The following is a 25,011-nucleotide window of genomic DNA, read 5'->3' as shown; positions in this document are numbered from 1 at the left end:
AAAAAAAAAAAACCCACAAAAAAAAAAATATTATGCTAAGAGAAGGAAGCCAAACACAAAAGTCAAATTTTTTTTTGGACATCTTAAGAAACTTATTTCACACATAACAAGGAGAAGCATACTAAGAAAGTGATATATTCACTGCCCAGGTACAAGGAAAGAAAACACAATAGTGGGGAAACGATGAAACTTTAAAACCAAACCACTAGGAAAATATATCACAGCCTTGACACAGCAAACAGGCTATTATTATTTCAAGTAGTAAGTTGGTAAAAAGACAACATGGTCCTTATCCAAAAGATAAAGATGCCATGCCGGGGCAGGAACATAGCATGTTGCGAAAGCCCCAGGCAAACATGGTATTTGGTAAAGGGAGGGGTGTGCGTGTCCCTCCTTTGCTCTAAAGGAGTTAGCTTGTCTCAGCTCAAGCTGCTTGTTCTTTGACCTTCTGGATGCCCCTGTTAACTCAGAGGGCCAAGTAACCCATGCCGGGTGTAGGCTTTTATTCCAGTATGTTCTATGAAAACCAGGGTTTTCCAAGTCCAGTATTTCATAGGTCTCTTAACTAGCCAGCAGGTCCTACTTTACTGTTTATTCCCAGATACTGGTGTTTATATATCACAATCCAAAGCCCTTTCCTTCGAGAGAAAAGTGTCACTACGATTGCCCTGTCACTCTGCAGCAGAAAGCCCGAGAGCCCACATGCCAGCAAAGAAGGCTCTGCTGTTCACTGCGACATTGCTTCTCATGGTTTTGCAATGGTCTCTCGGCTGAAACGCACTAAGAATCCACATCTTGATTGCCAGTAAAGGATAGACACAAGGAACCTTTCAAAGTTCTTATTCAATTAGTCTCTCTTCCATCTTAAATCTACTCCAAGAAAAATAAAGACCTAAAGATAATTTCCCCCCTCCTAATTAGTGTCTTCCTGGATTTTGTTTTACAGCTTATGGAAAATGGTATGACAATGCTTCTGGCAAACAGGAGGCTGGTAAAAAGAAAAAAAGAAACATCTCAAACTATCAGATCATAGGCAGGTTGGGGGGACCTGTCAGCCTGTAGGTACATGTACTGTTAGGTACCATCTGATGCTTTAAAGGGCTCTGGCTTGGTATGAGGGCGATCCCTACTGCCAGTCAAGCACTCGCTACATTAAATTAGGCTTTAGAAACCCTCCTGTGCCAACTTTCATGTAGATTTTAGCACCAGTGTTTTCCATTTCACTTTCTAGGACCAAAACACAAAGGAACCAGTGTCTAGAGGCAAGAGACATTATGCTTTAAAACTTGTTGCCACCCTTAGTTTCTTCATGTATAAAATTGCTTAAAAGATTAAGATTCCCTTTCCTCTTTTTAAATAGATTCCTACTGTGAGCCCCGGTGGCCACCGGCAAAGACTTTCTTTCCCAATGGATGAGAGAGATTCCTTCATCTTCTTGGTCATAGTTGGGATGAGGTGCATGTGGTCATCCACACACTTGGTCACACAACTGTCCAGCTGCCGCTTCACCTGAAGCTCCTTACTCCCTGCGTCCATCGAATCTCTGGCTTTGTCATTGCAGTGCATGGTACACCGGGCCAGGCGGTCCTGGAACCTCTCCAGCTCGCTGGTCACCAGGGCCTGCGCTTGAGCCAGGGGCACTTGCTGCATGGATGCCTGGTTGTCCTCACAGCAGCTGGCGCTGCAGCGGAACACGAGGCCCTGGGAAAATTATCCTCTGCGCCTAGGAGATGTTCCGTGGCCTTCTTGCTAGCTCACGGGCACTTGTTGCACCATGGATGCATCTTCCGGATGTTCTCTCTCTCCACGCTCTTCACCATGGAGTCCACCGCCTCCTGCACCCGGAGCTGCTGCAGCTCTGCCCGGCGCCCACATGGGCTCCACGCAGTCAAAAGTCAAATTTATAAGAACTATCCAAGTGGCAAATTCACAGATACAAAAAGTAGATGAGTGTTTGCCAGGGACTGGGGAGGCGGAGCATGGGTAATAGATAAGTCTTGAAATTTCTTTGTAGGGTGATAGAAATGTTCTTGAATTAAAAGAAGTGGCCATTAAGTCATTTTAGAAGTATATAAAAACTACTAAATTGTTTAAAGGAGGCATACATCACAGATAAAATGATGGAGTATGGAGATAAAGTCTAAGAAACAAATTATCTATTCTTACTCTTTGAAAAATGTCAACCGGTTCTGCTTTTACTCTGCATCGCTTTTTGAGACGAAACTACACATATTGAACATTCACACGATAAAAAATGACGATGTTCTAGAGTGCAGTAAATAATATTCTGTGGTTTCAATTTCTTTAACAGGATGGAAAATTTATGTCTCAAATACTGAGTCTATATGTGTCCCAGCCCTGTTGGGACAGAGAAAGGGCCTGGGATGGATGGTACAGAGCCTAGGGTAGTTATGAGGTGTGGACTGGATGTTTATGCACTTTCCAAAACACATGGCAAAGCCGTATTTTCTAATGTGATCACAGGGAAAAGGCAGCCATCTATGAATCAGAAAGGGATTCTCACCAGTAACCCAGTACCTTCATCCCCCAGCCTCCAGAACTAGAAAGAGAAATGTCTTTCTATTTTTTAAGCCACCCAAGACTATGGTTTTGTAAACAGTCCAGAATAAGATATGAATCATAAGTTTTCATATTTATAAAAAGAGAAGCCTAGGGAATAAGAAATATATTTGTTTAATAAAACAGAATCCAGATAATAGAGAACTTTTAAAAAGAGAACTGAGAAAACATATTTTTAATTAGAATTTTTAATTAAAAACATTTACACGGGACACAAATAGAGTGTAGGCGCACCCTAGTAACAATGCTCTGTCAATAAACTTATCTTTAGTTCTTTTGAAAAAATGAAATCATAGTAGAATAGATATGTCTGCTACTTTTTATTTATGTGAAAGTAATATAGCGAGTTTTGTTTGCATTTGAAATATAGTAATATAGCTATGTACAAGATGTCTAGTGTGCTTAGGGAAATCTGAAGTAGGCAGAGATCTAAATTATAATTTTATTTTATTTTTTATTTATTTATTTGTTTATTGGTGGTACTGGGGTTCCTGGAAGCCCTTCTACCTCTGGGCTACACTCCCAGACCTATTTTTACATTTTATATTTGGAAACAGGGTCTCCTAAGCCAGCGCACGCGGCTGGCTTCGAACCTGCGCGATCCTCCTGTCTCTGCCTCCCAAGCGCGGGGATTACAAGCATGCGCCACCACGCCCGGCCTAAATTATAATTTTAAATGGTGGTTTTCTTTCTTACATATTTGTAATAAACTGATCACATGTGAATGTGAGAATTCAGGCTGATTAGTAGGTAAATATTAGGGGATTAATAAATCAGCAGAAGAAAATACAGGGCAGCACAAGAACCTGTGCTGTATTATTGAATATAGCCAAGTATGTAGGATTCTCACTGCACACCTGAGATTACAGCTGTCTTCCATAATGAACCATCTGGATCCTTCCTCCATCAGCCATCTAGGCACAGTGTTATTTTGCAATCCCCAGATCTCCTGCATAAACCACTGTCTAGCCTAGCAAAAAAAATAACACCTCAGCCAGTGTGGTGGCACCTGCGTGTAATCCCAGTACTTAGGAGGATGAGCCGGGAGGATCTGGGTTCCTGGCTGGCCTCGCCTGCAACTTAGTGAGACCCTGTTTCAAAAATAAAAATATAAAAACTAGGGCTGGGGGTGTAGCCTGGAGTTAGAATGTCCCCGGAGTCAATCCCCAGCAGCACAAAAAGAAAATAGCGATGAACTCAAATGAATCAATGAACAAAATGTAGCAGTAAGTCACTGGGATTTTGCAAATCATGAAATTTCAGACAGAAATAGACCTGGGCTTATATGAAGTTATATTCTTTCCCAAAATGTATAGTATTTTTTTTCCAACAGATTTCTCTTCTGGTATTCAAAAGCGAGTCTTTGAAGCATTATTTAGAAGTTTGTCTTAGATTTGCTTTATAAACTCAGTGCTGATAGCTATGTAAACTTGGGGCAAGTGATTTATTCTCCTAAGTCTTGTTTACTCATCTGTAACTTGTAAATAATGATGTTTGCCTCGAAAGTAAAGATTCATGGAGACTAAAGAAGTAGGTAATGTCTGTAAAGTTCTTCACACAGTACTTTAAACAGCAAACACTTCATTCGTGATAACATATTACAAAACTAGCTTTCATTTAATTCTGAGGTCTTACTTTCTTTCTCCCCCTTCCTTCCTTTTCTTTCTTTCTTTCTTCTTTCTTTCTTTCTTTCTTTCTTTCTTTCTTTCTTTCTGTCTTTCTGTCTTTCTATCTTTCTGTCTTTCCTTCCTTTTTTTTTCCAGTACTGGGGATGGGCAGTACTGGTGTCTGAGCGATACCCCCAGACCTATTTTTTATTCTTGATTTTGAAATAGAGTCTCACTGAGTTGCAAAGGGCCTCGTAGCTGAGGCTGTCCAGTAACTGTGATCCTTCTGTCTCAGCCTCCCAAATGCTGGGATTACAAGCGTGCACCCGGCTCAAATTCTGAGTTTTTTCTAACCAGAACCCTTTTATCCCCCCTATGCACATCAACCTAGCTAACTTCTCTAGATTATTCTCATTTTGTACTTTCCTATATACATATGGTTCTTGTGTGTACGTATGTGTATGTTTGTGTGTGTGTGTTACTGTGACTTTTCACCTCTAAGCTACACTCCCAGTTCTACTTTTATGTTTTATTTTAAAACAGGCTCTCCTTGAGTTACTGATGGCCTCGCTAAATTGCTGAGGCTGGCCTCAAACCTGGGCTCCTCCTGTCTTGACCTCCCAAGTACAGGGATTATAGCCATAGACCATCTAGGAAGCCCTGAAGAGGGGTTTTGTGCACGAACTGTGAAGGGCTGTCTTGCCTACTCTCACATTCTATCAAGTACAACTATTATTTCTCAGAAGTCACTCTTCTCCATAAAAGGGCCAGGAAATCACGCCTGAAAATCTTACAATGCATTCAAATACAGATCTGTGGGGACTGAGATAGAGCTTAGTATTAGAATGCTTTTTAGCATGCACAAAACCCTGGGATTTGAATATCAGATCCCTCCCCCCAATAAGAAAAAGGAAAAAAAATATAGATTTTGTTACAAACATAAATAATAGTACTATATATGTAAGGCTTTTCCCCTGGAAAACTTTCAAACAACTAATGCGTGACTCCTCTAGTTGTTTATTAAACTTGTAAATTTCTAGTTCCTTTGGTCAGCCTAATTTACATTTACACAAGGCAAGAACTACACAGAATATAACCAAGTAATGCATTTAGAAAAACCAAGTCCTGCCGGGTGTGGTGATGCATGCCTGTAATACAAGGACTTGGGAGGCTGAGACAGGAAGATCACAGGTTCGAGATCTGCCTCAGCAACTTAGCAAGACTCTCAACTTAGTGAGACTCTTTTCAGAGAAGGAATACCCCAGGGTTTAATACCCAGTACCGACATAAATAAATAAGTAAATAAATAAATAAAGTACCTTTTATCTTAAACAACATCTCGTTCTATATCTTGAGCATTGAGTTTCCATTCAGACGAGGCAAAATAGAGAATTTTCTTTCTTCTTGCCCAAGTCAGGAAACAAAAGTGCTCCATGTAGAAGTTAATTCCTTGCGAGGATTGGTACAAAATCTGGGGATCTCGTGCCTTTTTAAACGAATTCATTGGTATCTTGGCTCTTATTATCCTTAGGGAATGGTTTGCTTTCACCAAGGTTTTAAAAGAGAATTCTGAGGGATTGATTTTCAAGACATCAGAAGAATATCCCATTAGTCACTGAGAAACTTCCGGCACTTAGCCAAGTCCACTAAATGGAAAAAAGTTTTCCCTAAGAAGAACCTCATTATAGTTTTTTCCTATAGGTGCTTCAAGAAAGAGACGGCTTTGTGACAAAATGATTTTGATACTATGGAAGTTCATGTAAAAAGGCTCCCATCTGTAATGAGATGGCAATATATGACTTTCAGAAGCACTGCAGATCAGAGCTAAGGGACAGGCCATAGTGGAGAGGGAATAAAACAGTTTCAGGGCTTGGAGACAGCCCCAGCCTCCAGAAATGACTCTTGAAGCTGGGAGAATGCAACCATGGAGAGATGGAGAAAGAGAAGATGTGACCCTCCAGGAGAGGTCAGAGTTTCATTTAAGCAATTGATTATTTGCTCAGAATCTTTTTTGGGCTATTTTCTTTTACTTCTAGGTATTTATAGTTATTTTACCTAGATATATTCTTGTTTCTTTTTGCTTTGGCTTCAAAATACAACAGAAACGATTGTTCATTAGAGGTACCCAAGTATATTTTCTAATTTTTTCATTTACATGTAAATTGCCTTAATCTTTTACAGTCGGCTTTTATTTTTCAGCTGCTTCTAAAAATCTCTCCTGGAGTTAATCACGGGTATTTTTCTAGATGAGATTAGTAGATTGTTGTTGTTGTTGTTGTTGTTATTTTGAAATTCTATTTACTTGTGTTTCACTTTTACTTCAGAATGTTAGTCACCAGCTCCCTTCTGAAAAGATTACTTTAAATTTTAAAGTCTTTTTGTTATCTTTTACTTCCTAATTTTCCTTTTCTTTGTTGTTGACAAAGAACATCATCTCTTTTTTGTCTTTATTTGTCCATTTGTCCTTTTGTTTATTTCTCCTTTTCTGCTTTTATTCATCTTCTTTTGAGCTCAGCAGGAGATTTCATTCATCCTTTTCTGTACTCATGAAAAGCTCAGTTGATTCACAGGACTTTCTGATATACAGATCTCTCTCTTTATTTTCTTTACTTTTACAGTTCATATTATCTCTAGGCCTATGACTTTCAGTTTATTTATTTACGGTATCTCTGCTTTTATATTGAATTAAAGTATGACATATATCATACCCAAATTCACAATCTGTCAAATAACTATCACTGCAAATTTCCCCTCTATTTTAACCATGGCATTTCTCTTTCCACAATTTTTAATCTCTAAGGTCTTAGTCATCTTCAAATTTGTTCTCCTTTCTCGATGGCCTTATCATTACCAATTTTACTAATTCTTTCCTTTGAGCATCTTTGTCATACCCTCTATTTTCTGTTACTTTTTTAAAGAAAGGATTATGAATATATGTCTTATTTTTATAAATTCTGTTGAGTCATTATATGTAGTTTTCTGGGTTTGTTTTCTTATAAGCGTTTATGGTATAAAAATAAAACATTATAAGAACCCGTGACAGCAAAGCAGATTGCTAAAAAAAAAGATAAGTATAAAAAATTATATGACTTCTCACTTCCCTTCCACACTAATATTCTGATATCTTTCTCTGTTACTTTTTTTTGCTATATTTATGATGATACTATTTACTTCTCATGCTTTATTTTCCAAAACTTTCAGAAATCTAAATGGAAAGACAACAGCATTTGGAGACATTGTCAAAATGTCTGGCTTCTCCAAACGTCACCAAAATAATGTGTTGATAAGTCAAAGGTAACCTTACTGCTAACCTAGCCTATCTTAAGAAAATATTCATATTTTTTTCAGAAAAGGAAGACTAAATATAGTCTATTTAACGAGACTTTGAAGTTTGGCTTAAGATAAGTTTCCCAATGCAGGGATTTGGTTTGGGTTTAGTTAAAATCATGAAGTGTTTAGAATTTGTAGATAGAGAAAAGCAGGACTCCCAAAAGTTGGACTACAAACTTCCTTAGATGCTTCTTGAACTATATTCTTAAAGAATTTTCATAAAGTTTCTTAAGATTAAAAAGATTAAGAGCCGGGCATGGTGGCACACACTTATAATCCCAGCATTCGGGAGGCTGAGACAGGTGGATCTCAGTTCATGGACAGCCTCAGCTACTTAGTGAGGCCCTTTGCAACTAAGTGAGACTCTGTTTCAAAATAAAGAATAAAAAACAGGGATAAGGGTGTAGCTCAGAGGTAGAATGTCCTGGGTTCCATCCATCCCCGGTACCGCAAAAAGAAGAAAAAAAAAAGATTAAAAAGCAGTTTTATAAAAATTTAAAGCATACAACAACTGCAAAAAAAAAAATTTTAGAAGAAAATGTAAACACAAAATCTTAAATTTCCTAGAAACAGGTTCTTTTGTTTTTCTACTAACTTCAAGAAACGTGTGCTTTCATTTCATAGAAGAATCACATACTTAAGTAAAAACCACAAGTTCTAATACATAGATGGGCCAGAACCAAAAATGAACATGTCAAGCTGTGGCTTCTACAACAGAAGGTGATAAGGACTGTCAAAGATAAGGAATGAGAGAACATTTTCCATTCAAAATTACTGATGTCCAAATTAAAATATTGTCCTGGCCATATAAAATCTACCTTTAGGTCGGTTTCTACCTGCAAGGCACTATTTTGCAATATTTTTTTTTCAGCTGAAAGGATTCTGAGGATCTTACTAGGGTTTGGTGTAGATTACAAGGCTGGGAGCCTGCTTTTTAAGGTTCCCCAGTGCACACTGAGCTGTTTAGTACACCGCGTTTGTAGTCTCAGAATGTAGACAGAGCCCTGGAACTAAGCCATCCGTAGTGAACACGATAGTTGAGTTTTGCAAGGTTTGCTGACATAGAGTGCCATAATGCCAACTTGGACAACTGGGAAGAGAGGGCAGTCGCAGTTCTTCTGATTACGAAAGGCATGTTTTTTTCTATCAGAGCAAACAGAATTATTAATTATCTCACAGGTGCTTTCATTTTCACTATTTGGAATTGTTTTTCAACACAGCAAGGTAGTTAAAAGCATCCGAAAGCCTATGCCTCTTCACAACATCACCATTCTTCACTGTACATTTGAAAAAAGAAAAGTAGGGGGAAAAAAAAAAAGAAAAAAAAAAACTGTTGGCAAGCCTCATCGATAGACTGATGAAGTCGGCTATTACTCTCCCGCATGACTCCTGGCACAGCTGCTTAAATGATCATTCGGTTCTGGGTGTCAATGAGCTTTCAGATCTGCCTGTGTTTGTGTCTGTAGCTTCGGGAATTATGTATGACATGTTGATTAGATTCTGCAGCACGGAAGGCGGCAGTGGTCTGCTTTGTCCCAGCTTAGACGTGTTGCCATCAGCAAGAAAATGTCTGAGAGCCTTCAAAGAGTGTGCTGTCAGCCAAAGACAAAATAAGAATTAAATTGTGGTATAAAAATATAGGAAGCCTAGTTACACTGAGGGTTTTAGTGGAGGTAACTTTGGGTCACATGGATGTTCCTTGTCTCTGGTCACTCTCTGCGTGTATGGTGGCAGGCTGGCTGATGTAGAAAATCATATAAGAGTCTCAGTCGCGGCGCTCCATATGGCTTAGAGTGTGTAATATTCCACTTAAGATAACCCATTTCAGAACAGCTGGAAAAATCAGTACTGCATATTCATTTGCCGCTGAGCAATCTGTAGCTTTTGAATGCCGTTGCCTTAGCCTTTGCCATGGGACTTCCTTAAGATGTGGAGAAAACAGTTGTGTATGTTCTCAGCAAAACACGGATGGTGTGGAAGCAGCTCATCAATCACTATTTCCAACAAATAAGCTAAATCTCTTTCTGAAATTGGATTCTGCAATAATGGTTTTTAATATGCTGGCCTTTGAGTGTGTGGAAGCTAGGGAGAGATCAGGATCCAGAGGGAATCCAGAGAAAAGAGGAGAAATCCCAGTAGAACTATAAAAGGGTTCTAGGGGACGGGACTTGACAAAGGAAACACTTCCATTAATGCTATATTGCTATATACACATACAAAATTATCAACGCCGATCTCAATATCATGTACAGGGAAGAGGAGCCAGTAGGGTGGGGAGTGGGGGAGGAAAGCTTACCCACCGCTACGTGCATGTTTGTTCTTATTACTCTGAATTTCGTTACGATGTGAAATTACAATGCACCAATAAAAATACATTCAAATTAAAAGAAACAAGAAGGAAGATGGATATGAAGATTGGTGGCTGTCATTTTAAACAAAAAATAGTATATTAGACATGTATGCATTCCCTGACCTGACTCCTTACAAAAGCCTGCATGTTGCTTCCTAAATCTTAGGAAAAGCAGTAAGAGGCACTGTTGATTCATGGTGCTTTCATTACGCTCTCCTCATACGGAGGCCGTCCTCAGTGCTGGCTCTCCTGTCCACAATGCAGTCATCTTCATCTGCCCAACATATTCAAGTTTACTCTTCTTGGTTGCTTCTTCACTGGCAGGTCCTTTGGTGATACAAGGTGAATCCTAGATAATTTAGAGCAATATGGAAGCATTTTATCATTGAAAGTAAATTTCAGTGAATGAGAAGTGGACCAGAAGTCACTGTTGTTTTTCTATTTGTAAGTAGGCCAGAGCAAAAACATAGACATGACAGGGAATCAAAAGGTATAACTCTAGACGAAGAAGGAGATGCTATAGATGAGAAAATAAGGTGAACTAACTGTGGGTGATGGGAGGGGGAAGAGGGAAATTCCCTAATGTGCACGATGCACATTCACAAACATCTCAAAGTCATTCACTAAGCCAGACATGAGAAGGAGGGAAGGGGAGGGAATGGGGAGGGAATCGGATAAGAGCCAATTGGGTGATGTGTGCATGGATGCCTCTAGCATCTTGTACTCCATTAAGATGCATGGCTGTGATGCGCCAGTAAAAAAATATAAAGATGTTACAACTCTGTCTATTCATCTAGTTTATACATTTAGGTCGTGTTAGATCTTTCTTCTGAACAATGGGTTTGGAACTGATAGCTTTAGATCTAAACTGCAATGACATAATAGACGTTGGGATGGGAAGTTAGTATCTAAGTTTTCATTTTATGGATGACGCAGCGCATGAATGGGAGACGGAGACGCTGTAATTTTAGAGGGACCGACTGACCCTGACACAGAGTCTCCTGCTTCATCATTTTACTCTGCCATATTTTTCTAAGCTCCATTCCTGGGGAATAAAGATTTTTGTCTTCTCTATGTAGAGCCTGGTGTCTGGGCAACAATAATCTTTCTGAAATGAAATGTCATGAGGCTACAGATAACTGCATCACAAGCAAAAAGAAACCAGAGAAGAAAAGCTATAAATTCTAACTCTAAAAAGCATCTTGGGACTATATATGGAAACAAATTACCAGTTTAATATATGGCCGGATGTAGAACATCGAATTTCTTTTAAGTAAAAAATGCATAAAAATAACTCCTTTGTTTGAATCTCTCAAACTACACTTTTGCAATTGCCTTCATCAATTTTGCCTCTGTGCTCCTATTCTGGATCATTTAAGGCAGAGAATCTAGGAATAAGGCCCAGAGATTTACATGTTTAACAAATCTTCCTAGGTGACAGATTGATTCATATGGTGAAGTTTATGTAATCTGTATTTTCTGATTTTTCTCTATTTTCTGATTTTTATTCCATATGGTTATTTTTATATTTTCCCATCATATATCAATACCTGTATAGTATCAGCTGGGCATAATGGCACACACCTCTAATCCCAGGTCTTGGGAGATGGAAGCAGGAAGATTGAGAATAGCTTTAGAAACTTAGTGAGACTCAGTAAGAGAACGAGACCCTATCTCAAAATTTTAAATAAAATAAAAATTGAAATGAATGGGAATATCGAATTCCCCTGGGTTCAATCTCTAATATCTCTCTGAAAAAAAATAAATAATAAGAAAGAATATATAATAAGCCAAAACTTATATGTCTCTATTTGTTTAATTATTCATCTGTAGATACATGTGGGGTACTTTCAGTTTTTAACTATTGTAAATAAAGCAGCTATGAGTTTATATATACCTTTTTAGTAGGCATAGTCTATGGCTACTCTTATAAGAAGGCGCTAAAGTGATTTATCATTTTATGTTTTTAATAAGTAGCATACATTTTTTTAATTCTTCCTTACCAGAATTTCATATGGAATATAATTTGTTATTTTAATAGCTGTGAAACAGTATCTTATTGTGGATTTCACATATTTTTTAATTATTAAGTATGCTGGGCATTATTTCATTTGCTTATTTCCTATCCATGTATCTTCTTAGTGAAGATTTTTTTTTCAAACCTTTTGGCCATTTGTCTAGTGTATGTTTTATGTTTCTGTTAGTGAGTTTTGAGAGCTTGTTATACTTAAATTCTGTTTGTTTTTTTTTTTGTGGTACTGGGGTTCCTGGAAACCCTTCTACCTCCGGGCTACACTCAGAGACCTATTTTTATATTTTTATTTGGAAACAGGGTCTCTTGAGCCTGCACAGCTGGCTTCGAACCTGCGTGATCCTGTCTCTCCTCCCAGGCCCGGGGATTACAAGTGTGTGCCATCACGCCCAGCTACATAAATTCTTAAACAGAACAGAGGTATAGCTCTCTGTTAAAGCATGCACAAAGCCCGAGGTTCAATTTCTAGAACCAAAAACTAAAAATATCCTTTTTTAGATATATGCCTAGCAAATATTTACTATAGTCTGACTATATCTTCATTGTACTAACAGTATTTTTTTACTGGTGCATTATAGTCATACTTTTTTTTGGTGGTACTGGGGTTCCTGGAAACCCTTCTACCTCCGGGCTACACTCCCAGACCTATTCTTTATATTTTTTTATTTGGAAACAGGGTCTCCTAAACCAGCCAGGCTGGCTTCGAACCTGTGCGATCCTCCTGTCTCTGCCTCCCAAGCCCGAGGATTACAGCGTGCACCACCACACCCGGCCCATAGTCATACATCTTAACGGAATACAAGACGGTCGAGGCATACATGCACATTGCTCATTTAGCCCTTCACCAATTTGGTGAAGGCTGAGAACTGGGGTCGGAATAATAATGCATAGAACTGAGTTTAAATACTCACTATTACATATTTCCCATCCACTATACTTTTGAAACAGAAACAGCTCCCAGTTTTTACCTCCTGTTTTTCATAACTTCTGGCTGCTAATCTGCACATAACTCATGGGGGGAAAAGGCAGCCCCAGGGACAGGGTACATGAGTTTACAGCCTTCTCATGTGAACAAAGGAAGGGAGTGAAATACTTTCCACTACTATTATGAAAACATAATCTTAGCAATCTATAAATTATGTCTGAATTTATTTTAAAATATTTAACTTTGTACAAATATTCAGCTGCAGTTTCTACACATAAATATTCATCCCGAATAGCATTCTCATTACCAAGATTGACTGCTAATGGGAAAATGTTCATACATTTTTTTAAATGAAAAATTACGTAACAAAACAATAGGTAGAGTTATGAGGCTGCTTTGTAAAAAAAACCATGCATATTAAAGAACTAGAAATATGTACACAGAAATGATTTAAAAAGTTGTCTGAATATGTGGTTTTTAAATTTTTAATATAACTTTTTATTTGTAGATGATTATTTTCACAAGAAGCTGAAAAAATAATATGGAGAAAAACCATGTACTCTGTTCAATTTCCATTAATTATAAATATCTGGAGGGAGGAGGTTGGGACCCAGAAAGAAGTGCTCCAAGAGTTGTGTGTATGTATATCTCTATCATTTATATCCCAGTGTGATGTATAATTACAATGCATCCAATAAAAGTACGCAAAAAAGTACAGATGATCCTCATGACAATCCCATCATAAGTGAGAGAAAAGTCAAAATTGCATTTAAGACACCGGATCTACCAAACACAGCTGAGCAACACCAAGCACTGGGACCCATTTGTTGCTTTTCCTCGTGGTCACGTGCCTGACTGGGAGATACAGGTGCTGCTGCTTCATGGCATTTAGGGGAAAGTAGGAACATGATGTGCAATCCCAAACATACCAAAGTCAGTCACTGAGCCGGACCCCAGAAGGAGGGAGAGGGGAAATGTGTGGGAAGGCCAAATGTGTGACGTGTGCATGTGTGCCTCTACCATTCCGTACCTCGTGATGATGTATGATTACAACGCACCAATAAATAAAAATTTAAAAAGAAAGTATTGTACTGCACGCACCAATAGCCAGGGGAAAAGATCAAAATTCAAAATTTGACGTATTATTTCTACTGGGTGTGTATTGCTTTCCCACCATTAGAAAGTTAAGAAATTCTAAGTCAAACTTTCACAAGGTCAAGGGCCATCTGTAGTATAGTATCTCATATAAAATATTAACATTAATAAAGGCAAGATGGGAAACATTTCCGTTACTACCATGATCTCTTTACATCTCCTTCTCACTTTCCTTTTTCCCTGAGCCCTGGCCACTACTAAACTATATTATTTATTTTTGTAATTTTGTTATTTTAAGTAGGTTGTCTGAATAGAATCATGCAACATTTAACCTTTCAGTTCTATCTTCCCCACCCCTCCCACCCCCCTGTCAGCATAATTCCACAGAGATTCATCCAAGATGTTATATTTATCAATTTTATTTATTTATTTATTTATTTATTTATTTTTTGCAGTACTGGGATAAAACCCAGAGGCATTCTACCTCTGAGCTACATCCCCAGCCCTATATTTTATTCTTTTTTTTTTTTTCTGAAACAGGGTCTGACTGAGTTGCAATGGGTCTAAGTAGCTGAGGCTGTCCACGAATTTGCAATCCCCCTTTCTCAGCCTCCTAAATGCTGGGATTACAAACTTGCACCACCACATCTGCTGTGAATGATTTTAAAATATGATTTTTTGCATGTTCTTTTTCCTTAAAATATTTTAATAGTGGAGATTTTATTTTATAGCTATAGAAAAAGCTAAATCATATTAACATATTGGAAAGATGTCGCCAATTGTACAACCACCTGAAAATCTGCTAAACAAAATTTTCTCTAATATTTAGAATATCCATGTCCATAAAGTACCACTACCGTGGGCTAGTAACTGTGATATGAAATCCAGAATATTAATTCAATATCCAGTAAAACATTAATTTCTACAATGGAAACATTTAACTGCATCACCGTTACTTGAATTGCTCAGCTCACTCTGAGTTCTGAGATCTCCGGCCAGAAGGTTTGTTTCAGGGAGAGAAACTTGCTTGCATCATTATGTAATACCCTTCTGTGTCTTCCCATGTTTGAGTCTGTAAAGTAATTCCGTGCTAAGATACCAGAGATGAACTCCTGGGGCTGAACAAAAGGATTCACTTGTCTCACGAGAAATTCATACTCGTTATAAGACAAATCCCGCTTCCCCTCAGTAATAGAGTAGCCATGAATCACGGCGTCACGCTGGCTTGGTCATAATCTTCCACTTCATGCCTCAAACAACAGTTTGATTTGTCACGAGACTGTCCCTGCGAGGGCTGCCAATAGTATCGACGCCCACTGAAGAGGATATAATGAAGCCCTCGGTGATCTAATTTCATTTTCTTTTCTTTTTTTTAACTCGGGGTGTATACCCATAAAATAGAAAATCAGAAAAGATGCTAAGAACCTTGTTCTCGCTTCTCTATTATCTGAAAAAAGATGGTTAGGCATTCCAAACAGTGTTCTCTTAAATACCCAGCACATACATGTTTGTTTTTACTCTCTTAGAGCCGTCAAGTTTTCTCCAGGTATAACAGTTTCCTCCAAATTAACTGCAGAAAAGCTCGGTGCTTTGCGTTTTCTCTCTGCTTCTATTATGGCTTGAGGACAGAGAAATTGATTCTGATTCACTCTACCACTCACTGCGAGCAGTTTGGAGTAAAGGTTGATTTAGATAAATTTTTAGAGGTTTGTTACTTGCTTGGGAATACATCCATTAAATAGCAACTAGAAAATTAAGGAGCTGAATCAGCCATATTTTTAAGTTAGAATAAGAACCTTCTGTTGATACCAGGTAAGTAACAGTTCTACTAAGGCAATACTACTACTACTACTACTACTACTACTAAGAATTATTATTATTATTATTATTATTATTATTATTATTATTATATCTGCACCCAAAAGTCTCTTCACCTTACCCTCTACTCATTTTCCACACCAAAATATAACTATAATCAAAATACAAGGAAATTAGTTCAATATATAAATATTATATGTTTTGATTAAAAAAACATTGTTTTGGTTAGGTGATTAAGAAAGTAGCAAAGATTATCTTAAGGGATTTCTGCCCGGAATTTTGATAAGCAGATAGTGAAACATGTCAGTTCAATGGTCATACTTCTCTGAATCTTCAGGCCCATTCTTGTGTTCATTAACAGGATAGCTGGGGCTTCTGGGACAGTATTAATTGCCAGGAATGATTAATTCCTTGGAAGGCACCTGTTCCTTGTGTGTGTAATTCCTTCTATTGGTTTTGCCTGGGATTATCTCAGTGTCTGCTTTTCTCAGAACCTGCCATTATTGAATTCTGTTTCACTAGTAGTTGTGTTCCCAGTATTGATACCTGTTCAACACTAACTTTTTCCTATTCCTTTCCCTACTAAGTTTCTACAGAGCCTTAAGCTTCAGGTAATTCTTGTTCTTTCAAAAGAAATTCTCAGGCCGGGTGTGGTGGCGCACGCTTGTAATCCCCGTGCTTGGGAGGCTGAGACAGGAGGATTGCACAGGTTCAAAGCCAGCCTCAGCTACTTAGTGAGGGTCTCAGCAACTTAGTGAGACCCTGTTTCCAAATAAAATATAAAATAGATCTGGGAGTATAGCCTGGAGGTAGAAAGCCTCTGGGTTCCACCCCCAGTACCAAAAAAAATTCTCTAATTCATATGATGTACATTCACAAATGTATCAAAGCCAATCACTAAGTTAAACATGAAGAGGGAGGGGGAGGGAATGGGAAGGGAATTGTTTAAGGGCTAATTGGGTGATGTGTGCATGTATGTCTCCACCATCTTGTACCCCATGAAAATGTATGACTACATTGCATCAATAAAAATGTATTACCTTTTACTTTCCATGATGGTTTTCCCCAGATCTCTAGACTTCTTGATGACTTTCAAATCTCCATGCAAGGATGTCTCTCATTTTCTCATCCAACTGTATATATACTTTCACTTCCTCTTTCAGTTATATCACTTTGTCTAAACACAAACTCCATGTTAGTCTATGGCTTCCAAATTTGTACCTACATATAACTTTATTCTTATTCTTCTGACATTGAGAAGACTTTTTTATAGTTGCTTGCTCCATACCTGAGTCCCCAAAGTTCATCAAAACCTTGTTTCCTAAATTTTCAAAATGTAATCTGTTACATTAAAATATGTTAATTACATAAAAATATGATCAGCATCCTTACCTATTAAATAAATGCAAAGTCGATCCACAATGAGATGTAACTGCCTATTCATCAGAATGGCTAACGTAAAACATGCTGAGGAACTACAAGAGTGGCATCACTTACACGATGCTAGTGGAAATCTAAAATATCACAGTGATTCTGGGGAACAGCTGGGTATTTTTTCACAACATGTGCAATCACATGACCCCTATGGCACTCCTGGGCATGTATTCTAGAAAAACAATGAATTAATTTACACAAAACATGTATATAAATATGCATACTAGCTTTATTTAGCCCCAAACTGAAAACAACCATGCTAACCTTTATCAGGGGAATGGATAAAGGCAGGTGTTTGAATTTTTGTGTCCTACAATTCAGATGTTGAAATGCTAATGTCTAAGGTGATAGTTATAGAAAGTGAGACCTTTAGGAAATCATTAGATTATAAACATGAAGTTCTGGTGAATAAGATTAAAGTCCATATAAGAAAAGGCTGAGCAAGCTCCTTGCTCCTTCCATTATAGTGAAAAGTTAAGGAAGAAGGACTAGGCCAGACACTATATCTGCTGGTCTGGATCTTGAACGTCCTAGCCTCCAGAAATGTAAGAAATATATTTTTTTTGTTATTTACCAGCTACACAGTGTGTAGCATTTTGTTATAGCATCCCAAATGACTAAGAAACAGAGAATAATACTAAGCAATAAAAGTAAATGCGCTATAAATATATGCAATAACTTCAGAATACCTCTAGGTAATTAATTATGCTGAATGAAAGTTTATATACTTCTTTTACACAATATTTTTAATGATAAAATTTTAGAAATGAATAACACATTAATAGTTTTCTGGCACTGGGATCAGGAAAGGGAGGTGAGTGTGGCTTAATTTAATGACCAGATGAGGAATGGTTGTGGTGCATCTTGCTTATATCAACATCAGTATCCTGGGTACAATCTTGAACTACAGCATTGCAAGACATAATCATTATGAAAACTGGATTAAGATGCAGGTAGTCTTTCCAAAATATATCCAACAACTTTGTGCAAATTTATAATAATCTCAAAATAAAAAGTTTAATTAAAATATTTAATTTGTTTAGGATGAGATAGAATAAGGAAAGAATAAAGAAGCAGAGTACAAAAGAATGAGCTCCTTGAAGTAAAAATTCACCCTTAAAACACATTAAATAGTATAACTGTGTCCATTCTTCTACATTATTCCATATTAAATATTGCCTCCCTCAAACTCTAAATATTAATTTTTCCACCTTGAAATTATGATATTTGTATTTTTTCCTCTTATATGTTCTACATAGAATTAATTCTGTTTGAGATTTATTTGGAAGAAATAACTTTTGAATTATAAAAATATTAGGAAATGATTTTAAAGATATTTCAAATATCTCAAATACATCTAATATTAAGCAGCAGATAATATGTGATTAATATTGTATGAGCCAGCCTCATATATTTCAGAATAATGCACTATCTTTTTTAAAGATTTCTTCTAAGTAGAAAAGAAAGAATATTTAAAGTTAGGAAAGAGGAAAATGCCATGAATAGACTACTAGAAGTCACCAAGAATTATCACACTGAACATAAATGGCTTCAACTCCCTAGTAAAAAGACATAAGTGGCAAAATGGACTAAAAACCAGAATCTATCTATCTGCTGCCTGCAAGAAACACATCTTACAAGTAAAGATAGTCACAAACTAAAGGTAAAGGGCTGGAGCAAGGTAATACATGCCAATAGAACTCAAATTCAAGCAGGAGTAGCAACTATGGTATCAGACAAGATAAATTTCAAGCCAAGCTTATTAGAAGAGAAAAAGGAGGTCATTGTTTTTTTCTGGTAAAAGGAACAACCCAGCAAGAGGAAATAATGATAGTCAACATTTATGCCCCAAACACAGGTGCAGCTACTTTCATAAAACAAACTCTTTGCAACATTAAATCACACATAAGTCTCAATACAATAATATTGGGATACTTCAGCACCACTCTCACACTGTTAGATGGATCTTCTAGACAAAGGGTCAGTAAAGATGCTTCAGATCTAAAGAACACCATCAACCAAATGGACCTATTGGACACATAGAATATTCTACCCAACTACAACAGAGTTCACATTCTTCTCAGCTGATCACGGAACCTTCTCCAAAACAGATCATACCCTGGGCCACAAAGTGAGTACTAGTAAATGCAAAAATTGTGACCTACTTCTCTGTGTCTTTTCAGACCATAATGGAATAAAACCAGAAATCAACTATAAGAAAACCCAGAGAAATTACATAAACACGTGGACACTGAACACCACACTGCTGATTGAAGAATGGGTCATAAAAGAAATAAGGGGTGAAATCAAGAAATTTTTAGAAACAAACGAAAATAGAGATACAACATATCAAGACCACTGGGACATTTTGAAGGCAGTATTAAGAGGAAAATTAATAGCACTGAGTCCCCACATAAGAAGAACAGAAAATCACCAAAAATATATCCTAATGACACATCTCAAAGCCCTTGAAAAATAGGAACAGCCTAACTTCAAAGCCAGTAGAAGTCAGGAAATTTTTAAAATCAGAGTAGATATCAACAAAGCTTTTTTATATATATATATAAAGAGATTTATAAAACAAAACAGAACATTAACAAAACCAAAAGCTGGTTTCTCAATAAAAAATTAACAAGATAGATTGCCAGAGCCAGCTGTCAACACTACAGGTTCCGAAGAGAGGAGTGAACATGGAAGAATTTAATTCTAAGAATTTGATGCAAAGAATATTTAATTCTAGCATGGAAGGATCACCAGTCCACTTCCGGGTCGATATCTCTACTGGCTGATCCCAGGTTTATCACTCTTGTCCTATTTATACAGTTCCAGGTCAATCCCTTGTGCCATCACCACCTGTGCACATAACTTATGGTCAGGTCAATCAATCTCTCATGCCATCACCACCTGAGCTTCTCTCAAACCTTTTACTTTGAACTTTCCATGATCCCAAACATTATTGACTCTAGGCAAAGGACAGTCAGAAGTATTCTTTTAGAGGAAAACCTTAATGGTCCCCGACAGTTGGTGGAATTGCAAATTAGTGCAACCACTTTGGAAAACAGTATGGAGGATCCTCAGAAGAATGAGAACTAACTTACCATTTGATCCAGCAATACCACTTTTGGGGATCTACCCTAAAGAATGGAAACCAAACTACCAAACGAATGCATTTGTGTCTATGTTCATAGCTGCACAATTGACAGTTATTATACTATGTGACCAGCCAACTTGTCCATCAACAGATGAATGGATTACAAAACTGTGGGATATGTACATAATAGAATTTTACTCAGCCATAAAGAAAAACACAATTATATCATTTACAGGGAAATGGATAGAACTGGAGGACATTATGCTGAGATTAGTCAGTCACAAAGAATAAGAAATCAGATGTTCTCCCTAATATGTGAATGCTAGGGAGAAAATGTGTCACAGGAGGAACTCTAGTTGAAGAAGGAGATACTATAGATGAGCAAATAAATTGACCTGAAGGGTTGGGAGGGAGGAAGAGGGAAATTATCTAATGCACATGATGTACTTCAACGAACATATCAAAGTCAATCACTAAGCCAAACATGAAAAGGAGGGAAGGGGAGGGAATGGGCAGGAATTGGGGAAGGGCTAATTTGGTTATATGTGCATGTATGCCTCCACCATCTTGTACTCCATTAAGATGGTATGACTACAATGTACCAATAAAAAGTTAAAAATGAATTAAAGAGCAAAAACCAGAAGCAGTAGGTGAAAGAACAAGAATGAATGTGATATATAAGGCAGAGGCTGTCCTATGTCCAACATAAGTTTTTCATATTTACATTTCATCTAATTGGTTCTCTATTCAGCTATATTTGCACTCCTTGTAAAATTACTCATGGGGAGATTATTTTTAAAATATTTTTTTTTATGCTGGGCGTGGTGGCGCACACTTGTAATACCCGCGCTGGGAGGCTGAGACAGGAGGATCGCGCAGGTTCAAAGCCAGCCGCGCCTGGCTTAAGAAACCCTGTTTCCAAATAAAAATATAAAATAGGTCTAGGAGTGTAGCCCAGAGTTAGAAGGGTACCCCAGTACCACCAAAAAAATATTTTTATTAAGTGTATTACTGAGTTACATCATATGTAGTGAAAAGTGTAGAAATTAGAAGTAAACCACTTAGTGAATTTTCATGAGGTAAATTAAGCTTTCTAACCACCACTCAAATCAAGAAAAACAGCCTCACCAGACCCACAATTATGCTTTCAATTATTCCTTTTTGGGTTATCAATTCTTCCACAGAAACCAACATTCTGACCTTAATGATCAGAGTTTTATTGCTCCTGGCTTTATACCTAAGATCAGTAGGATTTAAAAAGTATAGGCAAAAATAAAATCTAATTCTCCTCCTCACAATCTTCCTTCATCCATAAGTGTATTCTGTCGTGGCCTAAATCAGAATCTCTAAATTCATTTTTCCTTTCTCCATCTGTTTCCCCTATTTGCATGAACTCTCAAGCTCTGGTATCAGCCGTGTATACCCCTTTCACATTTCTCCTTGACCCTTTGCTATTGGAACTTATTTAGGAGACCATTAAAGTTTAAAAAAAAATCGACAGTGAGCACTTAAAAATGTCTTCCTGCCTCAATATTACCTCTGACTTGCTTTATCTTTTTGTTCTATTTCTTTCAACATGGCCTTTCTAAAATTCAACCTAATCAGCCATTCATCTGTTGTAGAGCAAGCAGTAGCTTGTCTATAATTAGAAAAACAGAAAGTTCAAGTATTCTAGATTGTATTCAAATCCCTTGAAGATATTTGCATATTTATCATATCCCTCTGCTTAAAAATTCCAGCATGCACCATATAGCACTACTATATAGTATTGCCATAACATTTTTTTTAGTATTGTAGTCTCCAAAGCAAATAGTCTTTTCACATATCTCTAAGTATTTTTGTTTGTTTTGATTTCTCCCATAATATTTTTCTACCTCTCTGTGAGTCTAGTAAGGAGCCTATGCAAACATCAGAATTCAATTAAAATATCTTTACTATTTCCCCCGACTCACCCACAGAAACAGTAGCTGTGCGTGACACTTGTTCCAGTATAATCCTTAGGTATTTTCTTGCAGCATTTATAATACAATGTGTAATTATTTCTTAGCATGTCTCTCTGCTTCAAAGATTGAGTTATTTTCCAAGTCTTCTCTATTTTCTCCATGTCTAGAAATTATACAATAAATCATTGTTCTCTTAGAATTAATAAATAGTAATTCAATTAAGAATAAAATAAATAGCAAGTAGAAGTGTGATAATATTCTATCAGAAGCACCAAAGAAAAAGAATATATTTTTTCATATATGTCAAACTTAGTCCTGAAGAATGGACAGAATTTAGACAGGCTTAAATGAGACAAAAAAATTAATCTTTCTTTACTCACAAGAAGGAACACTTCTCTGGGAAAGGAACACTAGGTAAATCTAAATATACCTTCAAAAGAGATCTTCTTCAGAGCATTTCAGACAATGCAACCACTTCTTGGCTACCAACACCTTCAGAGAGTAGCTCAGGGGCCCTGGATCCAGGATATATTTTGACAAATAACTAAAAAGCATTAGATTGGTTTTACTATTTATTTATTGTGTGTTTTTAGATTTTGAGCTCAAGGCATTCTACCTCCAACTTATACTTCCAGCTCTCGCTCTTTCTGTTTCAAGACAGAAAGCAATAAATAAATAAATTAATTAATTAATTAAATAAAAGAGTCTCCTGAGGTTGCTGGAGTCTCATTACATCACTGAAGTTCTCAAACCTGCAACTCCCATGTGTGTTAGCCTCTTAACTAATGGGATTATAGGTCAGCACCCCCACACCGTGCTTGGACTGGGCTTTGAAAAGTACTAGACTCAAATTCTTCTTTTTTTGCGTGCCAGTGGGAAGGTAGGAAGGATCGAACAATCCTCTATAGGTTCCTTGCTTTTCCCCTTGTCTAATGAGGATAACGTGCCCTTTTTCAGATAACTAAATAAAATGATGTTTATAAAGTGCTTGTTATAATAGTCAATGTCCTGGATATTTTAATTTCTCTTTCTGTTCTCTCAATACACACTTGTGACAGTTTTGTTCTTACACACTCTATCTTATAGGAGGCTGGGGAGAGGTAATGGTGGAGGTAGTCTATTGTGTGCATTAAATGTGTACGTGATATGTGGAGGCAACTCTAACGCTCTGCAAGTCTGAGCATAAACAATGAATTCTGCCATGTACGGTGTGTTCTGCTGACCTCTAAGATTCTCTGGAGGCCCAGTGTGGACTGGGTTGCTGACACAGGCATGATAAAAATGGTGCTTTTCAGTCAAAACAGCTGGCTTGCTTCACCTGATTTTGCACAGATTCAAAGCACCAGACTCATCCCGTCCGATCTGTGTTTAGAAGAGATAAAGAGAAGCAAAAGTCTGACAGCAACACCCATGTGCTATGTCAGCTAGTTTGAAAACTCTAGTTCAAGGTTGCACGTAAATGGGTATGTTACTGCCTGGATGGTCTTCCTTCCTGGCTTTCAGTAAATCAATGTGGGCATCTAGTATAGCCACATTCATATCTGACACTGTCAAGATCTGGGGACCCACAAAAGCAAGGGACTGAACATCATTTGCCTAACCAAGGCATCGCCTGCTGTTTAAAATAAAAAATAAATTAGCTGAGCCTACTATGATGTCTCTGTGTGACATCATGTGCGTTCAATTATCAAATGTTTCTTAAGCGTCTACCATGTGCTAGGTACAGTGTTCCCTGCCAGAGATTCAGTGGAAAATGACACAGATGAAGCCTGTGGTTGCAAAGTTTTGTATCTACTTTACGTAGTCAAAACACAATTTAAGTATTCCCCTTGTTTTCAGAGCAAGATGTGCAGAGAGGTCGAAGCATAAAAAAATCACAATCATTTAGCAATATATTTACCTCCCTAAAAAATAGGCAGCTTGATCCATTAAAAAAAGAGTCAAAATATATAGAAAATTGGAAAATATTTATTGTTCTATCAGATTTGCTCTAGATTCAGATGCAGAATCTAAGGGGATCCTCAGTAGACAATTTGGATCATGAGGGACTTCTTAAGGACCTTGGGAACAGATGGATGACGAGGCAGTCAGAGTTGTATATCAAAGAAACAAGACAGAAGCGAGGAATTCATTTCTCATTGCACCTGACAAATCATCACAAACCTAGGCACATGTTAGCAGGTCAGGGTACCTCGCGGCTGCAATCAAGTTGTCAGCTGGCTGTATCCTTATCTAAGGCTCAAATCCCCTCCCAAGTCCATGTGGCTGTTGGCGAAGTTCTTTCCCTGGGAGCTACAGAACTCAAGCACACTTGAGTTCAACCTACCTCAAAAGCTCAGGCCCACCCAGGTTAATATCCTTTCTGACTAATGCAAAGACCACAGCTTAGTAGTCTAATGACAGAGCTGATAAATGGCCATGCTCACCGGCCCAGATCACACTCAAAATGAGAGACTTGTAGCCAATCATGGTGGTGCATGCTTGCAATCCCAGTACTTGGGAGGCTGAGACAGGAGGATCTGGGTTTGCGGCCAGCCTCAATAGCTTAGTGAGACTCTGTTTCAAAATAAAGAATAAAAATTAGGACTGGGGGTGTAGCTTGAAGGTAGAATGCCTCTGGGTTCCTGTCCCCAGTACTGCAAAAATGAAATAAAAATTTAAAAATGAGGGACCTGTACAAAGCTGGACAACAAGGAGACAGAAATCTTGGAGGCTATGTTAGAATTTTTCTTGAGGTCAGATGGAAAGCTAACAGCTGATGTTCTGTCAACAAGATAAAGTGTCACAGTTCATCTTTATCCTCCAC

General features: G+C 37.6%; 1 protein-coding gene across 1 annotated transcript; it reads right to left on the bottom strand.

Annotated features, from left to right (window-relative positions):
- Positions 1-1,323: 1,323 nt before the first annotated feature.
- On the bottom strand, positions 1,324-23,408 carry LOC308270865 (protein FAM136A-like; the record flags this gene model as incomplete). The annotated part of the gene is made up of 4 exons (XM_080707022.1): positions 1,324-1,681; positions 1,759-1,878; positions 21,800-21,901; positions 23,347-23,408. 4 exons carry the CDS (start codon positions 23,406-23,408, stop codon positions 1,324-1,326), a joined length of 642 nt encoding a protein of 213 aa, XP_080563148.1.
- Between the last annotated feature and the right edge of the window lie 1,603 nt (positions 23,409-25,011).

This window comes from Muscardinus avellanarius (genome assembly GCF_963383645.1).
Source record: "Muscardinus avellanarius genome assembly, chromosome: 12".
NCBI lineage: Eukaryota > Metazoa > Chordata > Mammalia > Rodentia > Gliridae > Muscardinus > Muscardinus avellanarius.
This window is presented reverse-complemented; position numbering and strand designations above follow the sequence as displayed.